Below are 27,746 nucleotides of genomic sequence, written 5' to 3'. Positions count from 1 at the left end.
AGCCGCACCACAGGGGGAGGGAAGTGGGGGCAGGGGTGGGAGGGAGAGGAGAGCAGGCGCAGAGGGGTGGGGAGAGACGGGGAGGGGAGGGGCTGCCTAGCAGGTGCCTCCTGGGGCCACCAGCCCATCTGCAGCTCCTGGGAGACCAGGGTCTAGGCGGGCAGGAAAACCTCATTCTGGAGGCTGCTGGGTGTTTTCCTTTTATTGTCAGTGGTCTCTGGTGTGTGGTCACTGGGCTCAGGACAGCCAGGGATGGCCCGTGTCCCCGTGTCCCCACAGCCCCACAGCAGGTGAGCCCGAGCAGTCCCGGGGCCCTGCTGGGGACTCCTGGGCGCCTCCTTCGGGTGTGATAAGCAGGCGGCCCTGGGCAGCACGTTCCATGTCATGGCTCAGCAGCGTCAAGTCTACAGGAAGAACTCACTCCCATTTTTCCCCCCGAACCATGACGACGCAGGTTTGCCCTTGGTTGGGGCGGGAGCAGCATCCCTCCCTGGTGGAGGAGAACCGTGAGGAGGTGGGAGATCCGCCGCCGTGCCCCTCACCGGGCCACACGTGGGGGCTCACCTGTCGGGGGCCTGCGGTGCTCACGTGGGGGGGCAGGGAGCCCACACAGGTGCCCTGGGAGCCCGTCCCCGACACCCAGCCCCCGCTTTGGCCTCACCCTCGCGTGCATGTACCCGCTCGAATGAATTCACACCGGAAGATAGAAATCTAAAATTAAATATTTAATTAGAACTCTGATTTGCTTTAAAGATAGGTGGCATTGCACAGGCTATAGTACACTCTCTTTATAATTTTTTTTTCTTTTTTGACAAAAAAAGATACTGTTGATTTTAACAGGCCACTTTAATATTAATACATGTGTGATAGGATCGGAACTGAGAATCAGCTAGAGATGGTACATTGTACATTATTGGGAAAGTTACAGTTCTGTATCATAAAAACATTTATCTTTTTTTTTAACAATTTACCTACATTAATCAAAAAATTACAGCATATTTAATAATTTTACAAATTCTTCATAAAAAATATATCTCTGTACAAAAAGGTCATTTGCACCTACTTCATGTCAGCAGCATGTGGCGAGATGGTAACACGGGGCGGGCGGAGATGCGGTGGGTTTCCTGATCGTGACACCAGCGTTCTTTCCCCCTGTTTGAGAATAGCTTTTCTTTTTTCTCTTTTTCTGTGTGTGTGTGTGTGTGTGTGTGTGTGTGTGTGGTTGTTTACAAAATATCTTACAGAAGAAAAAAATTATTGCAGCTAGCCTGAAGAAAGGCAAAAGATGTGTGAATCAAGCAGCAGTTTTAAACAGCTCTGAAGCACATGGCCGGTGTTGGCGTGGGGTCCTTCCCGCCCCGGGCTCCAGGGGCTTCCAGGAGGCGTGTCGCCGCCCGGCGCGGGGAGCGCGTGTGCGGCCGCCTGCACGGGGCCCTCCGACACCTGGCGGGAGATCTGAATGCTCCCGCACACACCCTGGGAGGAGGCTACGCAGCATCCCCGCAGGAGGGTTTCACGGAGTGGGCTGGGCTGTTTTTGTTTGTGTTTTTTTTTTTCTTTCTCGTTTGTTTGTTTGTTGAGAACATGCTCCAAACTGGCAACCAAAGGCCGGGTTGACTGCACACAAAGGAAAATAACGTCTAACGTGATATGTGGTTTCTGTGCGTGTGTGTGTGTCCTGCCGGTCCAGGAGTTGGTGACGTCGTTGACCGGCAAGCAGGTCAGGGACGGGGGAAGAGCGACATTGGTCCAGACTCCGAAGTCAGCGTTTTGCACCTAGTTTGAATGACTCAAACTCAGATATGTACAAGGTATTTATATATATGCACGTATGTATAGATATATACACCTGGCGCAGGGCGTCCCCTGCCCCGGCTCCCCCCGCCCCCTGCACTCGCTGCCCCCCAGCCCCTCCGCGTGGTTCTGGCTCCCGCTGACCTCCTCCGGCCCGAGGACAGCTCGGGCGACGGCCCCGGGTCGCACAGCACATCTCCGGGCGCCGGCGGAAAGGGGGGCACGGAGCTCTGCATGGTGCTAAGGAGCGTGGCAGCGGGATTCCGAAGGCCGAGAAGCCCCTAGAAGAGGTCAGCCAGGCCCTCCTAACGGCGCTCACCCCTTCGAACGAGGGACAGAACAGTGGGAACCAAAGACACGAAGTCCCCGAAAGTGCTCACATCAACACACACGACTTGGACGGATGAGCTAGTATCCTGACAGGTGTTTGCGACTTTTTTTTCTTTCTTTCATTTTTCACGTTTGAAGTCCTGCCTTGAGACGTTCAACAGAGAAACCAACGCGTCCATCTCCACGCCAGGTGTGGCCGTGTCCACCGGGCGCTGTGGACCCTGGCCTGGGAATGAACCGAAGACCCCGATGAGAGAATAAGCGTCATCTGTTCAAAACGTCTCTGATCAAACTGGTATCAGTGAAGACAAACACGATCCTCACCTGGATCTGGTTACATCCGTCGTCTCCCCGCCACGTCCTGGCCTTCACGCTTTGACCCTACCCACCCCGGGGCGGGGAGGTCACACCGACCGTCTTCAGACCATAACTCGGAACGTACAGAGAATACATTTTAAAGGTGGGAAAAAAAAATCACCCAAATCGTCTCTGCTTCTGGGCCTCGCAGGAAACTGAAGCCACAGCAAAGTACGAAACGTGTCATCAGGCAGGGAGCGTGTGCGTCACCGCCCCTTGCCTCCAGGGGAACATGCGGCATCTGGATCCTGGCCCGGCCCCACTGAGGTCAAGGCGCCACCTGGCAACCGTCTTTCCATGCGTGGCCAGCGGGTGGCAGCGCCCCGGGGGGGCAAACCACGGCACACGGGAGACGGCGGTGGGCTGACCCCGCACGTTCTCGAGCTATCGGAAATAAATTAACTATTGACATTTTGTACATGGCAGAGGGAGACGCTGTGACCCGCCCCCCGCCATCCCGCGCGGCCGCGGTGGCGCTCCGGGCGATCCCGAGCGGGGACCGTGTGTGCGGGAGGAAACATAAAAAGGCCTCTTTTTTTTTTTTTTCCTTTTTCGACATCTTCGATGAATTCGACACACACATGTAGCTAAAGGAAGCAGTAAGAAAATAAATGTCTTCAACACCGCATTTCCCTCTTACACCTGTGCCACGTCGGCGACACTTCCTCTCTCTAACACGCCAACTGAACGGATGGTGGATGTTTCGCTTGACCACGTGGGAAGATGCTTATATACAATGGATCGTGTGTATAAACCCTGTGTAAATAGTTTATTTTTTTTTATCAGAATCTTACTCAGTCATTCATAACACACTAGTGCAAAAAATTGTGCATCAAAAATTCTGCAATAGGACAGCTGACCGGGGGAATTTGCGGACGGCCCTAGGAATGGACACTGAGCGGACCTGTGAGTCCTCAAAGCTTGTCAGGTCTCAGGAAGGACAGAGTGAAGCGTTTGCAGGTGTGTGCGTCTACCAGAAAGGTGTCTTCTTCGATAGAGAGCTTTTTATTTTGTTTTGTTTTGTTTTCAGAGTGTTCCTATTCATGGGGGTTAAAACAAGAACAAAAACCAGAAAACAACCGAACGACGTGTTGTGGTGTTGTGGTGCTACCATTTTGTCACCGCACCCGAAGGATGTATCCACGTGCCCAGGAGATTGCATTGAAAGGCATCCCAGCCACACAGAAATAGGAAAGTCCGAGGCGTCGAGCACGCAGCGGCGGCGTGACTCGCAGCCTTCCCCGCGTGCGCCGTGGCTCCCGGCCGCCGGGCGGCGGGGCTCGTGCCGTCCCGTCCTCGCCAGGCTGCGGCCCGCGACCAGTCACCGCGCAAAGCCAGGAGTGCAGGGGGTGGTCTGTGGCACCAAAGGAGTTACTGCTTGTCCGTCGGAGGTATGGCTATGAGTCAGTCCTAAGGGGCACTGAGGGCTATACCACTGTGCACACTGTGTTCAGAGTCGTGTCAAACCGCACAGCTTTGGCCTCTGTGGGTTTTAAGTTTGTGTCATACATGGGGTTTTCAAAGGAAGCTTGTCCATTGCTGTTTTCGTGTCCCGCGTAGCCATTGTACTGAACTTTTGGTCTCGTTCTAAAGAGCAAAGAAGGGACAGACCGTTAGCACCCGGGGTTCCAGAACTGAGGCTCAGGGACTGAGGCCGCAGGTCGGCGGGGAGCTCACGGGCCAGGGCGGCGGTGGCAGGGCCCGCGCCGTCCTCGCCCCCCACACCTGCTGCCTCCCCCTGATCTGCTCCTTCCTAAACCAAGGAACTGTCTGATTCCTGCGAATACTCTTGGCCACCGGGGAGGGCCCACCGTGCCGGGGTCCCCGGGATTTGGGGATAGACACCTGTCTGTCACGTCACATGACTGTGGGGAAGTCATTCCGGAATGCGGGACGGCTTCATCACCACGTCGCCCCTTCAGGACTGCTTGCGGGGGAGGGAAATAGAAACACGGACCCTAGTCCACCACCCTTGTGACCGTCGCTATCTGCCAGCGGTGCTTGAGGACATAACGTGGCCGGGGACCAGGTTCACAGGAGACACCGCACTGCATCAAACTATCGGTTACATTGACTATGTAAAAGGAAACCTCTGAGTACGATCTATGATTAGAGAACTGGAGGATATTTATATTTTTATTTATTTATTTATTTGTTTGTTTATTTATTTATTTATTTGTTTATTTATTTATTTGAATGGAACAATTTTTATTTTCATTTTTAAAGATTTTATTTATTCATGAGAGACACACACAGAGAGAGAGGCAGAGACACAGGCAGAGGGAGAAGCAGGCTCCTGCCCAAATTGAAGGATTTTTAGATGTAAAAGATGTAAAGCTACCTAGTCTCTGCCCTCCCCCCCAACCCTTTTCCAGAAGAAACTACTTAAGAGAAATATGCCAGGTGGTCAAAACAGAACTTTAAAGACCCACACCAGCGAAAACATCCTTGGATTTTGGATGTGATGATCCTTCCGTAATTTCCTAGTACATATATCTATATATATATTTAAACATTTTATTTTTAACTATTCATAGATACACAGAGAAAGAGAGAGGGTCAGAGACCCAGGCAGAGTGAGAAGCAGGCTCCATGCAGGGAGCTCGACGTGGACTTGATCCCGGGATCCTGGAAACACGACCTGAGCCGAAAGCAGGCGCTCAACCCCTGAGCCACCCAGGCGTCCCCCTAGTAGATTTTTTTAATTGACTTTATGCTCATTGAAGAAACAAGAGAAGTGAAAGTGCACGTCTCAGAGACTTAGGTTTCCGTCATCAGAAGAGAAGACTGCAACTCCTGGGACCGGGGACGTCTTTGACGTTGGGCCTGAAAATGCTCCAGCAGCCAAAGCTCATAACCACATTCAGCCAAATGTAAATGAGGTGTGAGGCTCCCTAAAATCCGCATGTCCTGTCTCCTGCCAGGGGTCAGCACCCCACAGGGCCAGGGGCCCACGGAGCTGGATGGGCTCAGGACTGGGGGCAAGGAAGCAGGTGCAGAGCAGCCCCCAGGGGTCTTGAGTTGGGCCCAGCCCTGCTGGAGGCAACAGCCCAATGTATGAGGTCATGAGGGAAGCCCAGACCTGAGCGGGAGCGAGGCTGCAGGTGCAAAAACACGGGGCCGGCTGCTTCAGGAGCATCTGCGCTGAGGCTGAGAAGCCAGCACAGCGAGGGGGGTGGCCCGGGCACCTGGGGGACTCAGCCTCCACTCACAGGGCTTTATGGGCCGCCTGGGGGTCAGGGCCCTCCTCCTGCAGAAGCCCCCCACCCACACGGGGCACAGAGACAGAGCACGCGGGACGCGGCCGCTTCGGGACTCACGCACTGACAGGCCCCCAACGGCCATGCAGGGAGGTGGCCTTCGGCACGTTCTCCGGCCAGCGCGGCCCCCGTGACAAGGACGCTGAGAGCCTGGCAGCGGCCAGAGCCCCAGCCCACAGGCCTGGGGAGGCCGACAGGGGCTCACACGCACCCAGAGGTGCCTCAGTCCTCAGGGCCAGCACGGGGGTGCGGGGGCACGGACTCCAGGCAGGGGACACTAACGGGGCTCCCGGAGGCCCCCTCCAGACAGGGGACGAAGAGTGTCCACGGCTGCCTCCTTCCCTGGGGTTGATACGCATGCCAAGAACCAAAAAGAGCAAAAAAACAAATTTGTAGGAATTAGAAATTCCTACTGTATGGGTCTCTGTAAGGGTCTCATGGTTCCTGGAGAAACGTGTGAAGATGCTTCTGAGATTTTTACTTCTTAGAAGAGAAGCACTTTCAAGGATGGTATTTTATCAGATAAAGTGGTGGGATTTTAATTTTTTTAATATATATTTACTACATTTTCAACTGGCCTCAAAGAGAAATTTGAGGATAAGGCTCATCAGGCTTGGGTGTGGAGAATACTGTTTTCTCAAACGAACCAAATTAATTAATTCATACAGATGTCCCAATCTTTTATTTTGTTAGGTACCATTTGAGATTCCTTTCTGTAGAATTATATTTTTAAAGGAAGCATGTTACCAACCACAACAAAGTGAAGACATACATGTGAGCAGCTATGCAATATAGTTTCTAATATTCTTAACTATTTTATACATGTTTAAGAAGCATAAGAAAGCACATATTTAAAGTTTACCTATGAGTCATTGAAAAACTCCTCAGCAGATTTTCTTTTTTAAAACCAGGATGAGGAGGATGAGGAGGATGATTTTAAAACCAGGATTATGAAATAGAAATATATATATTATATAGATGAATGTTAAACACTTTTAACATACTCTTATCTTAGAGAATCATAGTTTTTTTTTTCCTTTTTTAGGTTTTTTTTTTTTTTGAGAATGCCACTATTCCAAATAGTATTTTATTTTTATTTATTTAATTTATTTTTTTTAAAGATTTATTTATTTATTCACGAGACACACACACACAGAGAGAGAGAGAGAGAGAGAGAGAGAGAGAGGCAGAGACACAGGCAGAGGGAGAAGCAGGCTCCATGCAGGGAGCCCAATGTGGGACTCGATCCAGGGTCTCCAGGATCAGGCCCTGGGCCGAACGCAAGTGCTTAACTGCTGAGCCACCCAGGCATCCCCCCAAATAGTATTTTAGAACAGTTTGGCATAGTGTCACATTCTTCCAGGAAATACATCATCCAGAAAAAGATGAAATGTATAAGGACTAAAAATTCTCCACAGTTTAGTTTCGCTTTTTTTGGTGAGGGGAGCATCCACAAAACTCCAAGGAAAGGATATATTTCATTATAGTTGGTTTTGTCAAGTGTTGTCATTTTTCAGCTAGTGGGGGTATGGAAATTAAGAGATAGAACACTTTTTCCGGGGATGGAGCACGTAACGCCTCTTAGTACACAGTAAGAGCTCAGTTTGTATCTGCCGAAGAAAGGAATAAATCAACAGTTTAAAAATCACAGATTCATGGAGTTGAAAGTGTTCATAAAGAGCATTTTGGAGCAGCCCGGGTAGCCCAGTGGTTTAGTGCCGCCTTCAGCCCAGGGCGTGATCCTGGAGACCCAGGATCAAGTCCCACGTTGTGCTCCCTGCATGGAGCCTGCTTCTCCCTCTGCCTCGGTCTCTGCCTCTCTCTCTGTCTCTCATGAATAAATAAATAAAATCTTTAAAGAAAAAGCATTCTGTTCAATCTTCTGCTGGAAGGTGGAAATAGCACCCTAATATCCCTGACTGTGGACCTTGAAGTAGAAAACCGGTCCTTTATTGCATCTTTCGATCAACTATGAACTATAGCATGTTATTTCTTAATCCATTTATTTATTCTCCTAAAGTTCACTCCTCAAACTCAGCCTGCTGAAAAAGTATGGCAAACGGCAGAGCAAAACCTTGCCCCACGAGCATCCTTAATGCTTCAGAGAATATTGCAGAGCCGTGCAACACACGTATGCACGTGACAGGGAGCAGATGCATGTTCACCAGACCAGCGCTTTACAAGCACAGCGTTTTCATACCTTTGGCGTTTTCACAGTACCTGTGTTTGTAGAGGTAAAATGCAAACCCTGACAAAATTAGAGCAAAGAATGGAACCAGAATGGCAGCCGCGACGGAGCCACTACTAGTGCCGTGGTAATGATTTGAAGAGTCTTGATCAGATTTTAAGGGATCTGGAAAATAAAAGGAATAATTAATTTGCGGGTACCGTACTCATACTCCAACAAACGTAAATTTACGGTAAATTGTATAAATGGGTCCAAACTCTACAGGAAGCGATGCCACAGCTAGACTGGTAACTCTTTTTGAAAGGTCTTAAAATCTATGTTGACGATCAACTAACAGAAACTAGGTCTCTCCATACATGGCATTTCGTTCTCCACATGGGAATATGTGGGTGTAATCTCTCTTATCTTATGCAAAATTCATTGGAGTTGAAGAATACGCAAAAGAAGAACGTGGTTCAATGTCATAAGGTAAGTTTATAAGGACACAAAATAGTGATAAAACATATTTCCATCCATTAGAAGGGAAGGCAGATGTAAACGCCTCAAACATCACAAAGGTGACATAGTCGTGAATTTATGATCCATATCGACAGAATGGCAGATAGATGTGTGGCCTTGCGAGGGATGCAAACACTGAAAATTCTAATCAGAAAACATCTATTAAGGAATTATTGCCAAATAAGGAGGTTGGTTTTTAGGAGTTTACTGATAGAATGAATTTTGAAATGTATTTGCCTGAATCGGATGAGCCCACTCAGTGTGCGTGTGCAGTGGATTCCGAGTAGGGTCGTCTGAACGTGTCAGAATTGCTGCAAAGAAGCCGACGTGGTTTTAGAAGTATATTTCCAGCATTTATGGAATGTCAAATAAAAGAGAAGTTTTATTTCACTTGTTTCCACAAACCACAAATGTAAATAAGCAATCAAATATTAAATGTATTTAAATAGCTTTAAAAAATATCATTTTCACATTTAAGGCGTCATAATGATGTGATGTGTCATCGTCTCAGCAGATTCAGGATTTTGCAACTCCTTACCATTGTAAGGTCTAATATTTTATAACATATTTCTAATATATTTCATAATTGGTCTTGGCTCTTTGTAACTTAACCCTATTTCTTTGAGAGCCTTCCTTATCAGCACATATCAATCGGATTGCATGTTTCATTCTCAGATGCATTCACCACCCTCCACGGAAGGGGAAAATGTCAGACACTTGTCTCTAAATCTCGCATTCCGTTGGAAACCCCCACCCTGGGCACTGAATCGGAGTGGCTGACGCAGAACACCCTGAAATGGTGGGAGCCCAGCCTGTGGCTGCAGCAGAGGAACAGCCTGAGGATGGGCCGAGTGCCCGGTGGTGCGTCCAGCGGTGACCCCACCTGCACTAGGGGCTGAGACATAGCACTCAGGGGGCACCAGCTCTTCTGATTTGAGGTGACATTTAAATATCAGGACACCTCCGCTGCCTGGCCCACAGAACGATGCCTAGCACACAGCACAAACATCGCAAGTTCACCAGGCCCCATGTTGATAGAACAGAAGCTCCGTTATGCCGGGGAGCTGGCTGGCCAGCTTTCCTCCTGAATCCCGGTGCCTGCAAGAGAACCTAGAACACAGTGGTTGCTCACGGTGTGCGTGGAAGTGAAACGGGGTGCAGACAGTACCTCAGCACCCACCAGCCTCTGTCGAGTTACCACGCCTCATTCTCTAGGTTGCTGTAATTCTGTGAGTCTCTTTGCCTCATTCTAATAAATTTGGGTTCTACATAAATTAACCAAAGTTACTGTTTGTCACCTGCAGACAAGACTACCTACTTTCCACCATAATAGGTATCAGGCTTCTTGCCAATAAAATCGTGGAAAATCGGCATTCCTTGGGAGGCTGGGCATCGTAACACAGAGCGATGTAAGAGATCTGTGGGAACTATGGAGCGAAGCATATTTTGAGGACATTATGCCTTCAGAAGCTCCTGGTTAATTGCAGCTATTTATTTACCATTGCTTCAGTAATTTAAAGGGCGTGCAGGAGCGTGCACATGATATTAATGAAAATGGCATAAAAAAGATATAAAGAATAGAAAGGACAATGGAAATAAAGTGTCACTCTTTGCCCTTAATGCTAGTCTTCCTCTTTATGGCTGTTTTTTCAATGCCCTTCCAGCCATGTACTATTGATATGTATGTTAGTTTCTCTTCTCATGCTTTTCTAAAAAAAAGTGGGAATACTAAATACATTTACTTTTTTGTATTTGGCTTTTGAAACTTAACCATATATGTTTGAAGTTCTTCATCAGCACACATGAATCAGATTTATTTAGGAGGCGTATAGTATTGTACTAATTGGCTATGCCAGAATTTTTCCAGCCAATCTACCTTTGAAGAACATTTAGGCTATTTCCAGGATTGTCTTAATGCTGCGATGAAATCTTGTTCCTATGACTAGACATCATCAGGAGTCTAAATATACAGGGTAAATCCTACCCCGTAGAATCACTGCCTAACAGAATTTGTAACTTCCACTGTTGCCCTATCTTACCTGATTGCCCTCCACAGTGATGCTTCACTTTCATTCCAACCACTGTTCCCTGAGGGCTAATACCAAAACGCTGGGCAATCGCATCACATCCAGCTGCCACCCTCTTCCCCTGGCCTTCCCTCTCCTCCCATCGGCCCCCCTTCTTCTTACTATTACTACTACTCCTGCTCTGACAAATCAAACGTGGAATGTCCTTAGTGTCTCATTTACATCTCTTTGCTTAAGAATGAAGGTGAGCATCTCTTCATATGTGATAAGCTAACTCATTCAGTTTTTTTTAAGTTCATTATTGAAAGGAATTCATGTACCAGAGAATTCACCCAAAGTATATATAAGTCTACTGATGGACAAAGACGACGTGACGTATATATGTGTGTAGATCTGTATATGTGGGATGTGTATACACACACACAAGCCATAGAATAGGACTCATCCAAGGGAAAAAAGAAGCAGCAGCAGCTCTTGCCATTTGTGACAACGTGGGTGGACCTAGAAGGTATTATGCTGAGTGAAATAAGTCAGAGAGAGAAAGATAAATACCATACGAGTTCACTTGTGTGTGCAATCTAAAAACAAACCAAACAAAAACCAAATAGGCCTTATGCTGAGAACAAACCCATGGTTGTCAGAAGGGGGGTGGGTAAAGGGATGGTTGAAACAGATACAGGAGATTAAGAGGTACAAACTTGGCCAACATGCACATGAGAAAATGTTCCGCATCACTGGCCATCAGGGAAATACAAATCAAAACCACAATGAGATCCCACCTCACACCAGTGAGAATGGGGAACGTTAACAAGGCAGGAAACCACAAATGTTGGAGAGGATGTGGAGAAAAGGGAACCCTCTTGCACTGTTGGTGGGAATGTGAACTGGTGCAGTCACTCTGGAAAACTGTGTGGAGGTTCCTCAAAGAGTTAAAAATAGACCTGCCCTACGACCCAGCAGTTGCACTGTTGGGGATTTACCCCAAAGATACAGATGCAGTGAAACGCCGGGACATCTGCACCCCGATGTTTCTAGCAGCAATGTCTGCAATAGCCACACTGTGGAAGGAGCCTCGGTGTCCATCGACAGATGATGGATAAAGAAGCTGTGGTCTATGTGTACAGTGGGATATTCCTCAGCCATTAGAAACGACAAATACCCACCATTTGCTTCAACGTGGATGGACCTGGAGGGTATGATGGTGAGTGAAGTAAGTCAATCGGAGAAGGACAAACAGTGTATGTTCTCATTCATTTGGGGAATATAAATAATAGTGAAAGGGAATATAAGGGAAGGGAGAAGAAATGTGTGGGAAATATCAGAAAGGGAGACAGAACATGAAGACTCCTAACTCTGGGAAATGAACTAAGGGTGGTGGAAGGGGAGGAGGGTGGGGGGTGGGGGTTACTGGGTAACAGGCACTGAGCGGGGCACTTGACGGGATGAGCACTGGGTGTTACTGTGTATGTTGGCAAATTGAGCACCAATAAAAAATAAATTTATTATAAAAAATAATTACAAAAAAAATAAGAGGTACAAACTTTCAGTTATAAAATAAATTAAGTCACAGGGATGAAAAGCACCACAAGGAGAATATTGTGAATTAGTATCGTAATAATGTTGTATTGCGACTACACTTATCGTGGTGAGCACAGACTAATGAATAGGCTTGGAAACACTGTTGTACCCCTGAAACCAACAGAACATTGCATGTCAATTATGCTGCAATAGTAAATAAAACATAAATAAAAATAATAAAACAAAAATAATAAATAAGAATAAAGCATACATACAGCCCAAAGTTCCTTTAGTATATTCACATGTCATTACAGTCATCGCTATGATTTGATCATAGAACATTGCTGCCTCCCCTAAAGGAAACTCCGTGTCTCTTGGAGGTCATTGCTCACAGCCCAACCTCCAGCTCCATCAACCCCCAATCTGCTGTCTGTTTCTTTAGGTCTGCTTGTTCTGGGCAGTTCACAGAAATGGAATCATACAATATATGGGGTTTTTTTTTTGCATATATGAATGGTTCCTATGAGGAGAGACCTTCTCATAAGGTCTTTCCAAGATAATATTCCATTATATGGATATACCACATTTTGCTCATCTATTCCTTAGTTGATGGGCATCCAGGTAGCTTCCACGTTTGGGCTTTTGGAATCATGCTTCTATGAGCACTGTGCACATATTTTCATGTGAACATATGTTCTCACATCTGTTGTGTTGGCCAAACATGTAGAAATGGAATGGCTGCGCCTCATGGTAACTTTATGTTTAGCTGCTTCCTCCAGCAGCGGGACCATTTCCACGGGCCTTCCACAAGTTTGAGGGTTCCAATCTCTCCACACTTTGGCCACCGCTTGTCTGTGGGATCAGTGCCATCCCAGTGTTCGTGAGGTGGTGTCTCAGTGTGGTTTCATTTATGTTCCTCGAATGACTCATGACGTTGGGCATCTTTTCAGGTGCCTACTGATCATTTGTGTATTTTTGAAGAGATGTCTAATCAAATCCTTTGCCAACTTTTCAGTTAGGTTATTAGCTTCTGTATTAATGAACTGTAGGATCCCTTTATATATTCTGGGTACAAGTCCTTTATCAAATGCCTACTTTATACTGTTTTTCTTCCATTATGTTTACATGTGTACGTGGGGTTGCGGATGGGGCAATTCAGGGTAAATGGGCAAACCTGCCTATCACTAGGTTTCTAACAGACCAGCCTATCACTAGGTTTTGCATTAGAGTGGTCTTTCCACCCAACTTGGGTTAATATTCACTTAATGATCATCACTTTCCTCCAGTTTATCTACTGACTGGAGGAGACAATGAAGAAGTTGTTTATTTTTAATCCATAAAAATAGGGTTTAGCCAAATCCGAGATGAATGGTCACTGGTGAAGCATATTGAAGTGTCAGCTTTTCTAATTAGTTGAATGGGAGGCTTGCTTGTGATTTAGATTATTTGTGAGGCAAACAGTTTTTCCTGACAATAAACTCGTCATTGCGTGAGAATAAAGATTACTTGTTAAAGCAAGCTGCTATTTTGTTAGATTAGAAAGAAATGGTGTAATATGAGGAGATTTGCAAAAGCACAGTGACAGTGCAGGCTGGCTTCATGGGATGAGTAAGCCCAGACAGCCACAGGGTATCTTGTCCTGCTCACCGGGGCATCCTTCAGCGGAATTACTAGAGCGTGTGCTGAGGGAGGAAGGAGGATGATAACTGCAGGGTTTTTGGCTTAGAGCAAGAGAAAATTTTGCTCATCATTAGTGTTGGTCCAATGCATTTATCCTATTTTATTATCTCAAAATAACATAACCCAATTTAAAGGACCATCTCCACCATTGATGACATAATTTAAAGCTCTTTATTTAGAAGTACTGCACTTGGAAAGATGGAGTTAGAGTATTTTATGATTAATTATTATTTTTGATCAAGTGTTTTTTTTAAATATAATAATACACAAGTTGGGATACCTTTCCTTTGGAATCCCTCAGACTTTTATCTTGATAAAAGTCTTACAAAATGGGTAATCGGTGACAACCATCACAAAATATTACGCTCTCGAGTCTCTGAAAGGCAGCTCTGGTATTAAAGCCTATATTGGCATAGTGGTTTCTATAAAATTATTATGTTAATGGTATTAAACAATTAAAGTATAATGTAGTCTATACTGTTCAGGAGAATCGTGGTGCTAATCTCATTAAAAAATGGCATTTTCGGGATCCCTGGGTGGCGCAGCGGTTTAGCGCCTGCCTTTGGCCCAGGGCGCGATCCTGGAGACCCGGGATCGAATCCCACGTCGGGCTCCCAGTGCATAGAGCCTGCTTCTCCCTCTGCCTGTGTCTCTGCCTCTCTCTCTCTCTCTGTGACTATCATAAATAAATAAAAGTTAACAAAAAAAATTTAAAAAAAATGGCATTTTCTCCTCCATGTCAGCAGTGACAACAGCCATGACTTCCACATGTGAAGAGCTTCAGCATGCACCAGGCAAACACTTTACAGTGTCTCCTAATCTTATTTTTTTTCTCCTAATCTTAGTAACAATCCAGAACTGATGTACCTATGAGATGTCAGATGAAGAAAGAGGCCCAAGAAGAATGTAACCCATCCTAGATTACAAAACTAGCTGGTAGATGAGGTAGGCTTCTACTCTAGTGACTTTTTTCCCATATATTTTATTTCTCTGATTACTAAGATAAAAAGCAAGTCTTAGAGAAAGATAGGAAAGAGGACCTATCTGTCTGTCTATCCATGGTGAACTTTCTTCTCATATGGAAGTCACGGATGTCTCTGCACGTCAGTACACAGTCCTCACTTCTTTAATGAAATATACTGAATTAAATTGCTTCCTATTTAATGCAACACTTTGCATAAAATTATTTACTTAAGCAACTCTCTGATGATAGCTGTGTGAGATGCATGAAGAGTAATTTTCACACTTGTCTGGCTGAAATCTCCAAAGGCAAACGTACTGGGTGAAAGGCGTCATCAGATCATCCTTATTTGGCTGGACTCCCTCTAAAATGGAGCACCGTGGTACCCATGCCTACTATTCCCCAGAATAATTGCTTTCTTTAAAGATTAAGGATGGAAAAATCTTTGTTACCATAATGTGCTTTTTTTTTTTTGAGTTAAAGACTTTTTCATAGTTTGTTGGCCACTCCTCATTCCTCTGATAATTTTCCTAGGGCAAAGTAGTTAGCTTAATTCTCTGAGTTTCATCTTTGCTTTATTTTACCCATATTTTTTAGTATCTCTTCCTAGAGTAAGGATATGAATTCCATATCTGGTATACATATTGCATTTTTCCAGCTCTGTATTGTTGGTTCTGCTATTCACAGCATTTAATTTTTATTCTGTTGTAAAATATGTTTGTCCCTCCCATTACTTCTGTTTATGTTCTTTCCAAAGTCAGGGCCTTCCTGTTACTTTTCAGCGCAATCATTTGAAGACCAAATTGATATTTGCTTAAAACAAAACAAAACAAAACAAAAAACAAAACAAAACAAAAAAAATCTAAGAGCACTTACCTTGCCTTTCGAGCTTGAATTTCCCAAAGTCTTTTCCATGAATATCACCTTGAAGAGTAAATCCTCCTCTCTCGAGTCCTGATGACACCTGGTATGCATGAACAGAAAGAAAACAGTGCATAGCGAGGATTAATCATACTCTCTCTTCTATCATAATATAATTGTATTTCTCACAGCTAGATACCCCAGGTCAAATATTTTGTTTTGGGCCTTCCTTCCAGTGGCACATTAGTGTTAAAAACTGGAAAAGACACATGTGAATTTCAACTGCCCTCTGCATTCCCAATATGTCATTTTCACCCCGAAACAGGTTGTAAAATTTACAACACATTCAAAGGTTAACCATCCCTTGTAAAGGGGACCGATACACGAATTACTATATAACCTACATTACGTCAAACTCTCTTGTGACACAACCTCATGTGAGCCTGGAGACTCTTAGGCCCGATAATGAATGAGAACACAAAGGATGGTTAATTTGCAAAGAAGGATCTCGATGAGACATCTTAAATCTCTGACTCTGGGAATGACATTTTTAGAGCTTTCAGAGCGGTTACCCAGTGGGTGTGTTCAGAGGTCGGGTGGGAATGTGGTGCTGAGCACACAGAACACAGATCTAAGTCTTGCTCTGTCCCAGCTGTAACCACTCGTCTATGTCTCATTTCAGAAACTAGGTTTCTTCCTTTTTTAAAGCAAAGGGGTAAGAGGACTGCGCTGTTTGTGAAGCAGAGGGAACGATGCGTTTTCGAGGGGCCCCCTTCACGTCGCAGGGACCACTGTGATCTGACCCTGTGCTGTGTGACAACCCTCCACGGCAAGTACTCACGTAACCAGCCAGTCCCCAGTTGTCGTTTTCAAACTTGCTCACGAAAATATCTGCAGGACCTTTAATTTGAAAAGCTTTCAGAAGTAAGTGAGCCTCTTCTTTCTTGTAAACTCCTACGAAAAAAAACCCAAATAGTTATGCTTACATTGTGGGAATGCACAAAGGTTAATGACTCAGGCATTTGACCCGTTTGCTCTGAAGTATGGTCCAGAGACGACAATATCAGGAATAATAGAAATTATTGTTTTTACTCTTAAACTGTGGCTTCCGGACTCCGATTCTCTTGGAAAGCCCTTCTGTGTAAGCCCATGCCCGTCTCGAACAGGACCCTTCCTCTTCGTTAAATTCAACATCTTTATCCCACGGAAAGAATAAAGGGAATACACATTCAAGTATGTTAATGTCTTAAAATGTAGCATTTTCAATTCATATTTTCTTCATCTGTGAGGACAAAAGACCGTGACCATGAGCCCAAATGGCACGATGTCTACAGGTGAATCGCACACCCCACCCCAACGCAGGACACAGGGTGCGGGGGTCAGGGTGCAGGGGGCCTGGCGGAGCCAGCGCCACTGGCCTGGGATGTCACCCCCTGGCTGGGGGCAGTGGGGCAGCTTGAGCACATGGCCACGGGGAGAGGCGATGAGGCAGGGCAGGCCGCCAGCCAGGAGCCCTGGGGACACAGCAAACACACAGCACCCCAGGGTTCTCTGTGCAGGCCACACCACCAGCAGAGAGAGGGCAGCTGTGACCCCCATGGACTCGGCCCAGGGCAGTGAGTCCCCCTGTCCCGGGACCATCTCTGCAGCCCATGCACACGGGGGCAGGGACCCAGGCATCGGTCCCCGGGCTATAAAGACCCCCAGCCCTCACCCGGGCGGGGTCCGCTTCACCCTCAGCGGCTCGGTGTACTCCTAGAGGCAATGCTGGACCTTGGTTAGGAGTGCAGACTCAAGATTCAGGTCCCGAGATTCTGATTCCTGAGTTCAAATTCTACCCCTACCATGTCCCCTAAGGAAGGCCACTTGATTTTCTTGTCTCTCTCTCTCTCTCTCTGTGTCTGTTGTCAGCAAAGAATGTGCTGGTGAGAATGCTCATATCATAGGACTGAGATAAGAATGAGACAGATGCTATCTGTAAGCACTTAAAATGGGGTCTGGCATATAAATCAGAGCTATTGTTATTTTATTAACAGTGGGAAGAACAACAACAAAAGAATCTCCTGAAGAACACATTAAGTTGAAGGAAAGGATACTAAAAGAATGAAATTTGGAGACACACATATCTGGATATAAATCTCACATCTTTGACTTAGCACGTCACGTGCATAACCTGGAGCAAGTTAATTAGATTTTCTATACTGGTTTTGTGGCCTTTAAAGATGACAGCACCAACCTACCATGGTTATGGGGAGGATCTCATGAGACCATGAGACGTAGCTTATGCAAAGCCAATGAAATGTTAACGGGCATTTAATAAATGTTGGCTCCCTCCTCCTCGAGAGGATAAAGGCTGTGCGTCTGCTCACATTCTGCATTTTGTGAAAGGAAATGCCCCAGGGCCTACCTGTCAACTTCAGCTCCACCTGAGAGGCTTCGAGGAAGGTGGCGTTCACCTTACTGCTTGTTGCATTGAACCAGTCAACCGTCAGAGTTGCAGGTTGTCTTTTCCCTAAATATTCATAATATCCCTTCCACACGGAATTGATAAAAAATACATCGGAGGGAACTGTGGGGGGGAAAAATGCAGATGAATGTTAGCAACACACAGAAAAGTTAAATTGAGATCTTTTACAACACAGAGGCAATACTAAGTGTCGAGTGAGAGATCACGTCATGACGGTGGTGTGGACAGAGATGACCTATCTCAGGCCCATCACAGTGTGATGGAAATGAAATGAGGAGGGAGATTGTTGTGAGATGCATGTACAGATCCATTGGTTAATGTGTTGGAGAAATACTTTAGGTGCCGAAGCATCCCTGCTGGAATGGATCTGCCAAGGCCAGAGGGTGGTGAGTTGCTACTACTTCCAGGCGGGCAGGCCATCGTGCCTTAATGAGAAGGCGCTGCCTGGCCCAGGAAACCACTACTCATATTTTGTTAACGTCCAGGCGGACTCTTTGGAAGACGTAGAAGTCTCAGAGAGAGCTGACGTGTGCCATCTGCCAGGACTTCCCTGCCCTCAGAAGGCTTGTCCTTGAAAGCACCAGTGGAGGACATCCACGCAGCTCATAAAGACAGAGCTGCTCTGGGTCCAGAGGTCTTCTCCTCTCAAGGAGAGCCCAACCCGCTCACCCACGCTCCTCTACTCTTGTGAAAAACACTCGCGGATTGCTAAGAGGGTCAGCGCCACTGGAGTCAAATGTCATGTACCTATAGAAAGATGAATATCCTCCTAAGAATGACTTTTAGCAGATCCACGTGCAGCAACCAGTGATGAGCCCACACATGGACTAGACCTGTGCTCATTATCCCTTTTCAGGGCCATCTGCCTGCCTTCCCAGAATGGCTGCACTCACAAAACCTACCCTAGCTACGGAGGAGTTCCAGAAAAGGAAACTGTCATCCCTTCCTCGGCTCTCGGTAGACTCTACTTATAATAATAATAACTTGGAAAAGTTAAATAGTTTAGAAACTACAATATATCAGCATGGACGTCTAGTATTTGCTTATCGATAAGGGATGTTGGACACTTTTGCCTGTGCATGCGTGGCAGGACAGGGAGCCGGGTTCTACTGGCAAATATGAAAAGACTATCTTTTCCTTTATCAAAATTAATAGCCTTTAGGATGGCGTCAAGATTGTTTCCCATAATTAGAATGTGCCCACTCAGGGGAAGTTATTAATGTACTCGGTCAAGCTCATCTCTGAAGGAAGACTTTTGGCCGGTGTGTCAGACGAATGGGTCATGCCTGACTGGGAACAGCACGGTGTCACCAGTGCCTGAGATGTGGCTTGTTTGTATCCGAGTATGGCCGTTGGCAATGTGGTCAAGATGGTCCCCACATCTCATCTGACGTGCTGCTGCTAGTTTGCAGTGTGACACTATAACCATAGGTCGAGGGTGTTACGGTGTGCTACCTCGACAAAGAACCAGATTCAATTAGCAAGTCCCTTCCGAGGAAATGAGAAGAGGTGTACTGATGAGAATGGATGCACCTTCAAAATAAAGTATGCAAGTATTTCAGTATCTTAAACAAAAAATAAGCAAACAAAAACAGAACAAACACACCACCACAACAACAGATTGTGTTTCCTTCCACTGAAGACAATGTTGCCTGGATAACGAGGACTGCTTTCTGCGTTCGATTTGAATTTAACACTTAAATAGAATCATTCACAGTGATTTTCAGAAATAGTCTTTCTACTGCAGGATGTACATCGGGAGGATTCTTTTCATCACGCTGGGATGTTTGCCCTCGCCTGACCCGGAAGGGTGTAGCACGGCGCTGTGACTCAACGGCATGACATATACGGTCTCTGCAGCCGATGTCAGAGTAGACCTTCCTGCCTAAGAAATCAGTGATGAAACCTGAAGCAGGAAAACACTAGGAAAACACTATATAAACCTTTATATATTTATAAAGGTTTTCTATTCTGTTTTTTTTAAAAGGTTGACTTAAGTTATAATTTGGGGTTATACTGTATTATGAGAATAGTCTCTGAATTTATAACGCAGATACAATATGCCGGGTGATCTGGAGTAGTGAGCATCTATCTTCCTTAAAAGACGGGACTGCATCTTTCCGATGTGCTGTGTCATGCATTTAGCAAGGCACCACTACAACAAAGAGCAATAATGAACATTTTAGGAGGCAGAGGATGCCTGAATTATGGAGATACTTGGAAAAAACAATGGAGCTCCGCATCTGAACCGCTCAAGGGGACAGGGGATGCTGTCTCAATGCTTCGTGTGCACCAGCTTCCTGTTTAGAGGAAAGAATCGCAACCCTCTTTATAAGGCTCTCCATTATATCACATTCTAGTATCAATATTTTATGTCCATTTCTGCCCACAAAATGCTTGAGGCCCCTTTTTACGAAACAGTGTGTGATAATGCCAAGGGTTTTCCTCTTAAGTAAAGTCTTGGTATTGCATTAACAAACCACCGTTACGGAAGAAAGTGAAATCTGTGTAGGCTCGGTGTATTTTAAATAATTGAAACATCAAGTCATTTATGGACTAATGGAATCCGAAATTTGTGTGTTAAAATTTGTTTCACTGTACAGAGTAGAGAACAAATCACTTATTGGATTTAAGTCTAGAACTGTTCTGGTATACAAACCTGGAGTTTTAGTAACTGTTTCATTAACTTCTCTCACTCCTTTACCTACAAGTAAAAAGACAAATTATCATTTTCAAAAACATTTATTTTTGAATAAGTCTGAAAAAATGTCAAATTGAAGCAATTTTCCTTTCTCCAGATTTCTTGAAGCTATAAAATCTGAATGTCTTATACATATCCATTTTAAACCCCTATATTCGCAGCAGGATATCCTTTGTGTTTGTTGAAAAACGGAGATTAATGATGCGAACCAAAGCAGCTCTAACGTGTGCATGTCCGTGTGGTGTGCTACAACAGAGAGCCTTGCAAACGAGGGTGGTTTATATCCATGTTCTGACTCCTACTTGGGATATGCTGGCCACCACGGAAAGGTAGCGTACCGAATCACTAAGATTTCATAACCTCCCTTAATTTTCCAAGTCCTCGCCCAAATCAATGAAAGTACGAGTTGATATTATGTAACACCAGACTGTTTCCCTTGCAGAGTGTTTAATTTGATCTATCAAGTTGGATTTAACTCAAAATCTCTTAGCGTTTATAATGTGTCGAACTGCAAATTACATTTTTAAAGTTTGCTTTCTTCTTTTTCTGACAGAGAAGGGCGAGGCAAACACAAGTGTCTTACAGATTCCTAATTTGAGAACTACACACAGGCTCCAAGGAACTAAAACTAAAGTCGCGGATTTGATCATACTCCATAATTTTTGCTTACGCTGTTTAGTGTTTGATGCCTGTATAAGCTACGTTTGGTGGGGCGTGTGAGAGGTCAGCTGTCGTCAAATCCGACCCTAATTTATTATTCTCATTTGTAAATACACGAATTTGTGAGTAATTAATGCATTTTCATGCTAATTGCTTTTGTAATTGAAAAAAAAAAACATTGAACCAATGTAAAGACTACGTAGTGTATATTCCTCCACCAAACAGTTTGTGGTCTTAAAAATAGCAGGTAGTTCACTTCGTATATTCGCAAATGCTTGATGATACTGGCCCATTTTAATTAAAAAAGTGCATTTTCCAAAAATGATGGTGCATATTGTTGTCCTTTTCACTCTCAGTGCTTTCCTATAAGCAAATGGCTTAAAGTGTGAACAGCAAATGATAATATCTGCTTGTCTACTAGGCTGTGCCTCCATTGTACCAAACACTTACTACGCACACGTTCACACACACAGCTCACCACATTAACACAGATTCAGCTGGGTGACCGACATCGCTTCCATGATGCTGCTTCCTTATGGACCTTACACCTGGAAGCTAGCCTGATGGGCAGCAGGTGCTCCTCTTTGCTCGGCAGGGATGTGTGCACACTCCCTCATCGGTGACTTACTTTTACAGACAGGTGATTTTCCTGTCCATTTCATATCTGCTTTACACGTCCTGTGCTCAGACCCAGCCGCGAGGAAAAATCCGGGATGGCAGGTGTACACTAACGTGTAACCGAAGGTGGGGAGGTCTATCGCTCTCACATCCGCGTGGGCCGGCGTTTCTGGCTGCCTGCAGGCGTGGGCTGAAATGGCATGTATTCCATTAGAAAACGCTGACTTTTTGTTTATGGGAGTTAGCACATGCCTCTAAAGAAATAAGGAAATATGGCAAAATTTGGAAATGGTTGTAAAGTTGGTGTGCTACTCAAAATTCTGAATATGGTAGCTTTAAATTTCCTCAATATTCTCTGCAACTTTTAACATAACAAACACTTGGTATTTACCAGTTCTTCTTACCTATCCCTCCCTCTATCTATCTATCATCTATCTAAGCTCCTTCTCTACATTTAAGTGTGTGTAATTAATTATGTGTAGAAATTCAGAATATAAATCATAGTATTGAATAAGTAGATCACTCTGATAGACTATTAGGGTAAATAATATGTTAAATTGCCTTAAAAGACCAGTCCTATAAGCTAAACACATACACACTGGCACATAAAAGAAACATGCCTTGATTTTTGTCTGATGGCAGCTAACAAACCTGTTATTCAGTTAAATGAATAGTTAATCATGGTAAAAACTTAACATGTGTTTAGAAACCTAACTTAAATATTACAGATTCTTATTTCCCTTATAATCTAACTTAGGAGTCAATAAGGTTGCAATGTGTAAATCTCTAGTAACTTTTTACGCGTTATAAGGCTCATGTGTATGTCTCAAGTAAAGGACTTGTCAGATGATTATAAAACAAGGGGACAACACTAAAATTACAAATGCAATTGTTTTAAGTATCATAATATTTTGTACTTTTGTAAAGTTTCAACATGCACATGCTTGATATTGGCAAGCTCCAAGCTGCGCAGACACACACGTGTGTTTATATATATTTACACACACAGACACACATATGCACATCTGCGTGTGCATAAAATATCCACATATGTAATTTGACTGGAGTATTAGCAGGGATGACTTTGAAATAAATATACATCTAATACCGATAAATACACAAAAAAATCACATCATATATACTATTAAAATAATTTTTCATGACATTCTATTTTTTAGTTTCGTCACCGTAAGACTAAGAATCTGTATCTCACTAAACTGATAGAGAATGAAATACTGGCTATGAATAATTCCTGCAACATTTCTTCCTTTTTTATGATTAAATCACAAAATAAAATTTGATCCCAAGTAATGATTTGGATGATTAAGTCATATAGACTTCAATAATAACATTTAAGATGTTTCTATAAATACTGTGACCTATTCCGTGATCCCTTTTACCCTTTAATGGCCTGATGTAGACAGTCTAGAGGAACAACAGCATGTGCATAAGAAAGCTTTCTCTCCGCACTACTGAGGCCATCCACTTGTCTTTGGTTCGGGCGGGTTCCCAGACCTGAGTGTGTCCCATGGTCCCCCGGAAGTCCTGGCCAACTACATCCCACGGCCTCTCTTCTTCGCTCCCACCCATGCCCCCGCCCCCAGCTTTCTGATTCTGACAGTTTGGGGGTGCGGCTTGAGAAACCAAATCACTCACTACCAGACTCCCAGGTGGTGCCAGTGCTGCCTGTTCTAGGGAATCAGACTCTGAGAGACTCTGGTTTAGGGAATCGAAGATGGCCAAACAAACAAAAAAATAAGGCGGTTCCCCATGATTTCCCTTGAGGGTAAACCCTTCCCAGAAGGTACGAGAGGAAGTGGTGGGAGAAATCGCACTTACGTATACACTCGGTCTGTATCCCGCTCCAAGTTAAATTCGCGAGGCAAGTTCGGGTCGTAGAACCTTGAATGTGGTAACCTTTCCTGCACCTGAAAAACACTGTGCTTCCCACCTACAGAGGAAACCCAACATTAGCTGCAGAGGCCGAGCGGACGTTGGCCACGTCGGGCCGTCCTGCGGGGAGCACACCCCGGGGCTGGACACACCAGTGATGCTCCTCAGCGTCAGGCCATTGCTCGACCCCCCTGGGATGCTGGACGCGTGGATGCGTGTTAGGTCTGGGGTGCTCGGTGTGAGAGGGGGCACTCGGGGGACACAGTGCGCCCCGCTCGTTTCAGGGCCTTACGTGCGTGATGAAACTATGCTTTTTCTCTCTTTATTTTCTATTGGGGATTGGCTTCCCTTTTCCATTTTTCCTGATACTCCCGTTCTAAGTAGTCGGTATTTATTAGCCATTTACTTTTCTGTTTTCTGTTTTTGGTTTTTATTTTTTTTGTGTCAGACAGGGCACGTGCCGAGGTGGTAACTAGGTTGAGGGAGGCACAATGCCACACAGCGGCGTGAGCACATGGTCATCATGCTTATGAATTAGAGAAGGACCAGCGATTCCTGTTAACACCCTGGGAACTGGGCAACTCCTGCTCTGCTGTACAATGTCTGCAAACCCAATCTGTACTCCGGAGCTTCAGATGGGGAACTAATTATCGCCACCTGCATGCCTACAATATCTTCCGTCTAGACCTCCACAAGTGAACATCCTCCACCCCTTACTTCTCGCTACTTTGCTAAATTTCACTTCCTCCTTCCTGACCTTCCAAGGAGGCGTCCTATGCTGCTTACTACAATGTTCTGGGAGTGCCCATATTCTCATCTGCTTTCCTCATTTAACCGGACGTGCCTTGAAGGAGGTTTGCAGTGGTCCGTAAACATGTTTTTAGAGGATGAGCTATGGTCCCGTGTTGAAGGGAACCGAACATCTCCCCCAATCACTTACATCATGGACATGGGACCAGCTTGGGAGAACAGGAAAGGGGAGAGAAATGAGCTCACGGAGAGCTGGGCTATGCCGGAAGGCAACTTTGCACGCCCCGTGCTGGTGAGCGGGACCAAGTCTGTCCTAAGGTATGAATGACGGACCATGCGAGTGCCCAGGTGAGGGGACCACCCCGTCCTTGCTCTGAGGCATCAAACTCATTCCCTCAGTCCTCCACCCTTGTTTTCTCATCCGGGCCTGTCCTTATCTCCCTCACTGGGGTTGGGGAAGGATCAACTATGAGTAACAGTCGCCACGCTGAGTGGTGATGAAGAATATCAGAGAAATACAGCTCTTCTTTATCATGGGCACCTAAACGTAAAAATCGGAATTTATGTAGAAAAAAAAATTCAAATTCACCTAAACTGCAAAGGAATGACAAATCTGAGATTCAGGGGTGGGTGTAGGCTAATCCGTCACCCGTGGGACGGCCTCCACCACATTTCCTTGTCAGCTCAGGTCCTGGTCACAGAGCTCCTGGTCACTTTGCTACAGTCTTTGGCAGCAAGAAGCTGCCATGTAGCGCAGGGGCCTTCTCAACAATACATCCGCCAGCAGAAGACACCTGGCTACTCCAGCGGGTCACCGTGAATTCACCTGGCCTTTATGAATTGGTGGGACCTAGCCGGCTGGACGGCAGTCAGTTTTGCATAATTAACACAGCATGACACGGGATGTCCTAGGACTAAAGTGGCTCACTGTGCGTGAGCGTGTCTCAGAACACAGTGCCGAAGAAAACAAGCAAAAACCTGTTATGTTCAAAACTTAATGTGTCCTGATGAAAAAGAACGAAAAATAAAACATGTTGGGGAGATTCCTTGGATGGTGTGAGCCACCTGTCGAGAAGATGGCCCCCGTGTCTTTAGATCGTTAGCACATCTTGCTTTCGGATACGATACGTCGCTCTCGTTAGTGCAACTGTGCCTTGTCCTAAGAGGCGTGAGCAGTTGATCCGTCCCTATGGGCCACTTGAGACAGATCCCGGGACCTGTTGCTGAAAGCAGTCCCCGTAAATGCTGACTTCCCGTGGGCTTTTGGAGGGCAGATTTAGGAGTGATAAAGCCAGGGGTGAGTGAGCAAGAGCGTCACTCGCATAGGGTACTTTCCACTACTCCAATATGTGCGGCATTATAGTCCTATAGGCCAGAAGGCATTGATGTGGGGATTAGGCCATATTTAAGACCTAATATAAAATAGAGCAGATTTAACCCACGAGGTGCCTGTGGGACTTTCCTCTGCAGGCTATAAGGTGCCATCAGGAAGTAGCCAGTGTGTGTCAGAGCCAAGTAAACGGGAATATCTTAGGTGTCAGGCGAGATTGGTGGAAGTGGCTGAAGAAAAGGTCTTTTATTCTAAATTAATGGGATCCCTGCCTTGAAAGCACCATACATATTTAACCTGGGCTCTCAACGCCACATCATCACACAGCTCTGAAGTCACTAGATTACTTTAGATGGTGGAAACATTTCATTTCAAGCTTCATTACCTTCCGTTTTTGGGTATTCCTCTAATATTACCTAAAGCATTAATGCACTTTTTATTTAAAAAGTCAAATGAATGTCAAAAACGATACTGAGTGTGCTAATAGGTCACATAGAGAAATCACACGGAAAAGAAATATCACAAAGTCAGCTTATGCTAAGGGGCCCGAATGCATTGTCTTCTGTTTTTGTCTCTTACATTTAATATCATTTGCCCGTTATATCGGGTCACTAAGCAGGGTCTTTTTCTGTGTACCTATTCAGTGACCAGTCACTCTGATTTGAGAATTGCCATGTTGGAGCAGCAGACAAAAAGCATCAAATTGTGCATGGTCTCAAGTAGAAATTAATATGGCAATTGCTACTGCGTGAGTGAAGATACATCCAGGTATCCCAATTTTGACAGTTAAAATATCATGCAGAAATCCTCTCTGGAGGAATTTATTTCGGGAATAGGCCATGAATCAGACAGGGTGCGTAAATAAAAACATGCACGTATGTTCAAGTGTCAATTCTACTTTATACTTACAGAGAAACACGGTAAAATAAAAATGGGGATACCTCATATCCTCTGGAGCTATTTTGTATTCCAAAGTGTGGAGTACCGGGGTCTGGGCAAGTATTATGAGCAGGATCTGGAGTTCGCATTAAAGAAAGAAAAAGAAAGGAAAAAACACGAGTGCCAGACACAGTTATTATAAGGATTCTAACAATCTTACAAAAAGATCCTACAAATTGAGAAAATTATGTTTTGACAAATGTGTAAGATGTTTTGCATGAACGTTAAAAATTAAAGTAAATTGCTATTTTCATCTTCTTTTCATACTTCTTTACATATTACTCCTCAGTGCTTCACCAGATTCTAAAGTGCTCTGTATATAATTTTCTGTTTTAGAATGAACATTCTTTCCCATTTTTTTGGTCAAATATACTATATTGGCTGGTTACTGTTACTGATACACTATCTTCAATAATTTTTATGATCCCTTGGTTCTTAAGGATTCTACTAGCGGCCATGTCTTTTCATCATCCATCATGCTATTGCACATTTCTTGAATTAGTTTTCTTTCAGACTTCCAAAAAAAAAAAAAAAACATTTGATGCTTCAAAATTGAGGCCTCCAATAAACCAAAAGTGCCATCTTCCCCCTCAAAGAACACAGGACTGGAGCAATGAGGAGCATGCGGCCTTATTATTTGCTGCTCTCTAGCTGCTAGTATGAAACCAAAATCGCTAAATTAGAAACAAAATCTGTTTTCAGGAGACACTAACCTATGGGACAGAGTAACACTGTTTCTTACTGAGACAGTAAATGTGTAATGACATTTTAGATGAAACAGCAGTAAATGTGACTGTTATTAAAAAACAGTGTTTCAATGAAATTATTTCTGAAGCTGTTTGTTCTTAGGTAGGAATCATTCCATTTCTTAGGAAACAACCGAGACTATACAGATCATTGATTATTTGCCGCAA

General features: G+C 44.8%; 1 protein-coding gene and 1 non-coding gene across 2 annotated transcripts in view; both read right to left on the bottom strand.

Moving 5' to 3' along the window:
• Positions 1-3,766: 3,766 nt before the first annotated feature.
• Positions 3,767-27,746, bottom strand: part of CSMD1 (CUB and Sushi multiple domains 1) — a 1,877,909-nt gene continuing 1,853,929 nt past the window's right edge. Inside the window, exons 62-69 of the mRNA XM_041753151.1 lie at positions 26,835-26,908; positions 23,760-23,871; positions 21,931-22,110; positions 17,882-18,043; positions 16,316-16,428; positions 15,490-15,577; positions 7,962-8,094; positions 3,767-4,068 (exon numbers count right to left, since the gene is read on the bottom strand). Of these exons, the coding sequence (XP_041609085.1) occupies positions 3,909-4,068; positions 7,962-8,094; positions 15,490-15,577; positions 16,316-16,428; positions 17,882-18,043; positions 21,931-22,110; positions 23,760-23,871; positions 26,835-26,908 (1,022 nt within the window). The 3' untranslated portion in view covers positions 3,767-3,908. The remainder of the gene's footprint in view (positions 4,069-7,961; positions 8,095-15,489; positions 15,578-16,315; positions 16,429-17,881; positions 18,044-21,930; positions 22,111-23,759; positions 23,872-26,834; positions 26,909-27,746) is intronic.
• Positions 24,256-24,359, bottom strand: LOC121490295. Its single transcript, XR_005987615.1, has one exon. It is a non-coding gene; the product is annotated as a small nucleolar RNA U13 (small nucleolar RNA).

This window comes from Vulpes lagopus, chromosome 4, assembly GCF_018345385.1.
Source record: "Vulpes lagopus strain Blue_001 chromosome 4, ASM1834538v1, whole genome shotgun sequence".
NCBI classification, from domain to species: Eukaryota; Metazoa; Chordata; class Mammalia; order Carnivora; family Canidae; genus Vulpes; species Vulpes lagopus.
The sequence above is the reverse complement of the archived record's forward strand: the minus strand, read 5'-3'. Positions and strand labels throughout refer to the sequence as shown.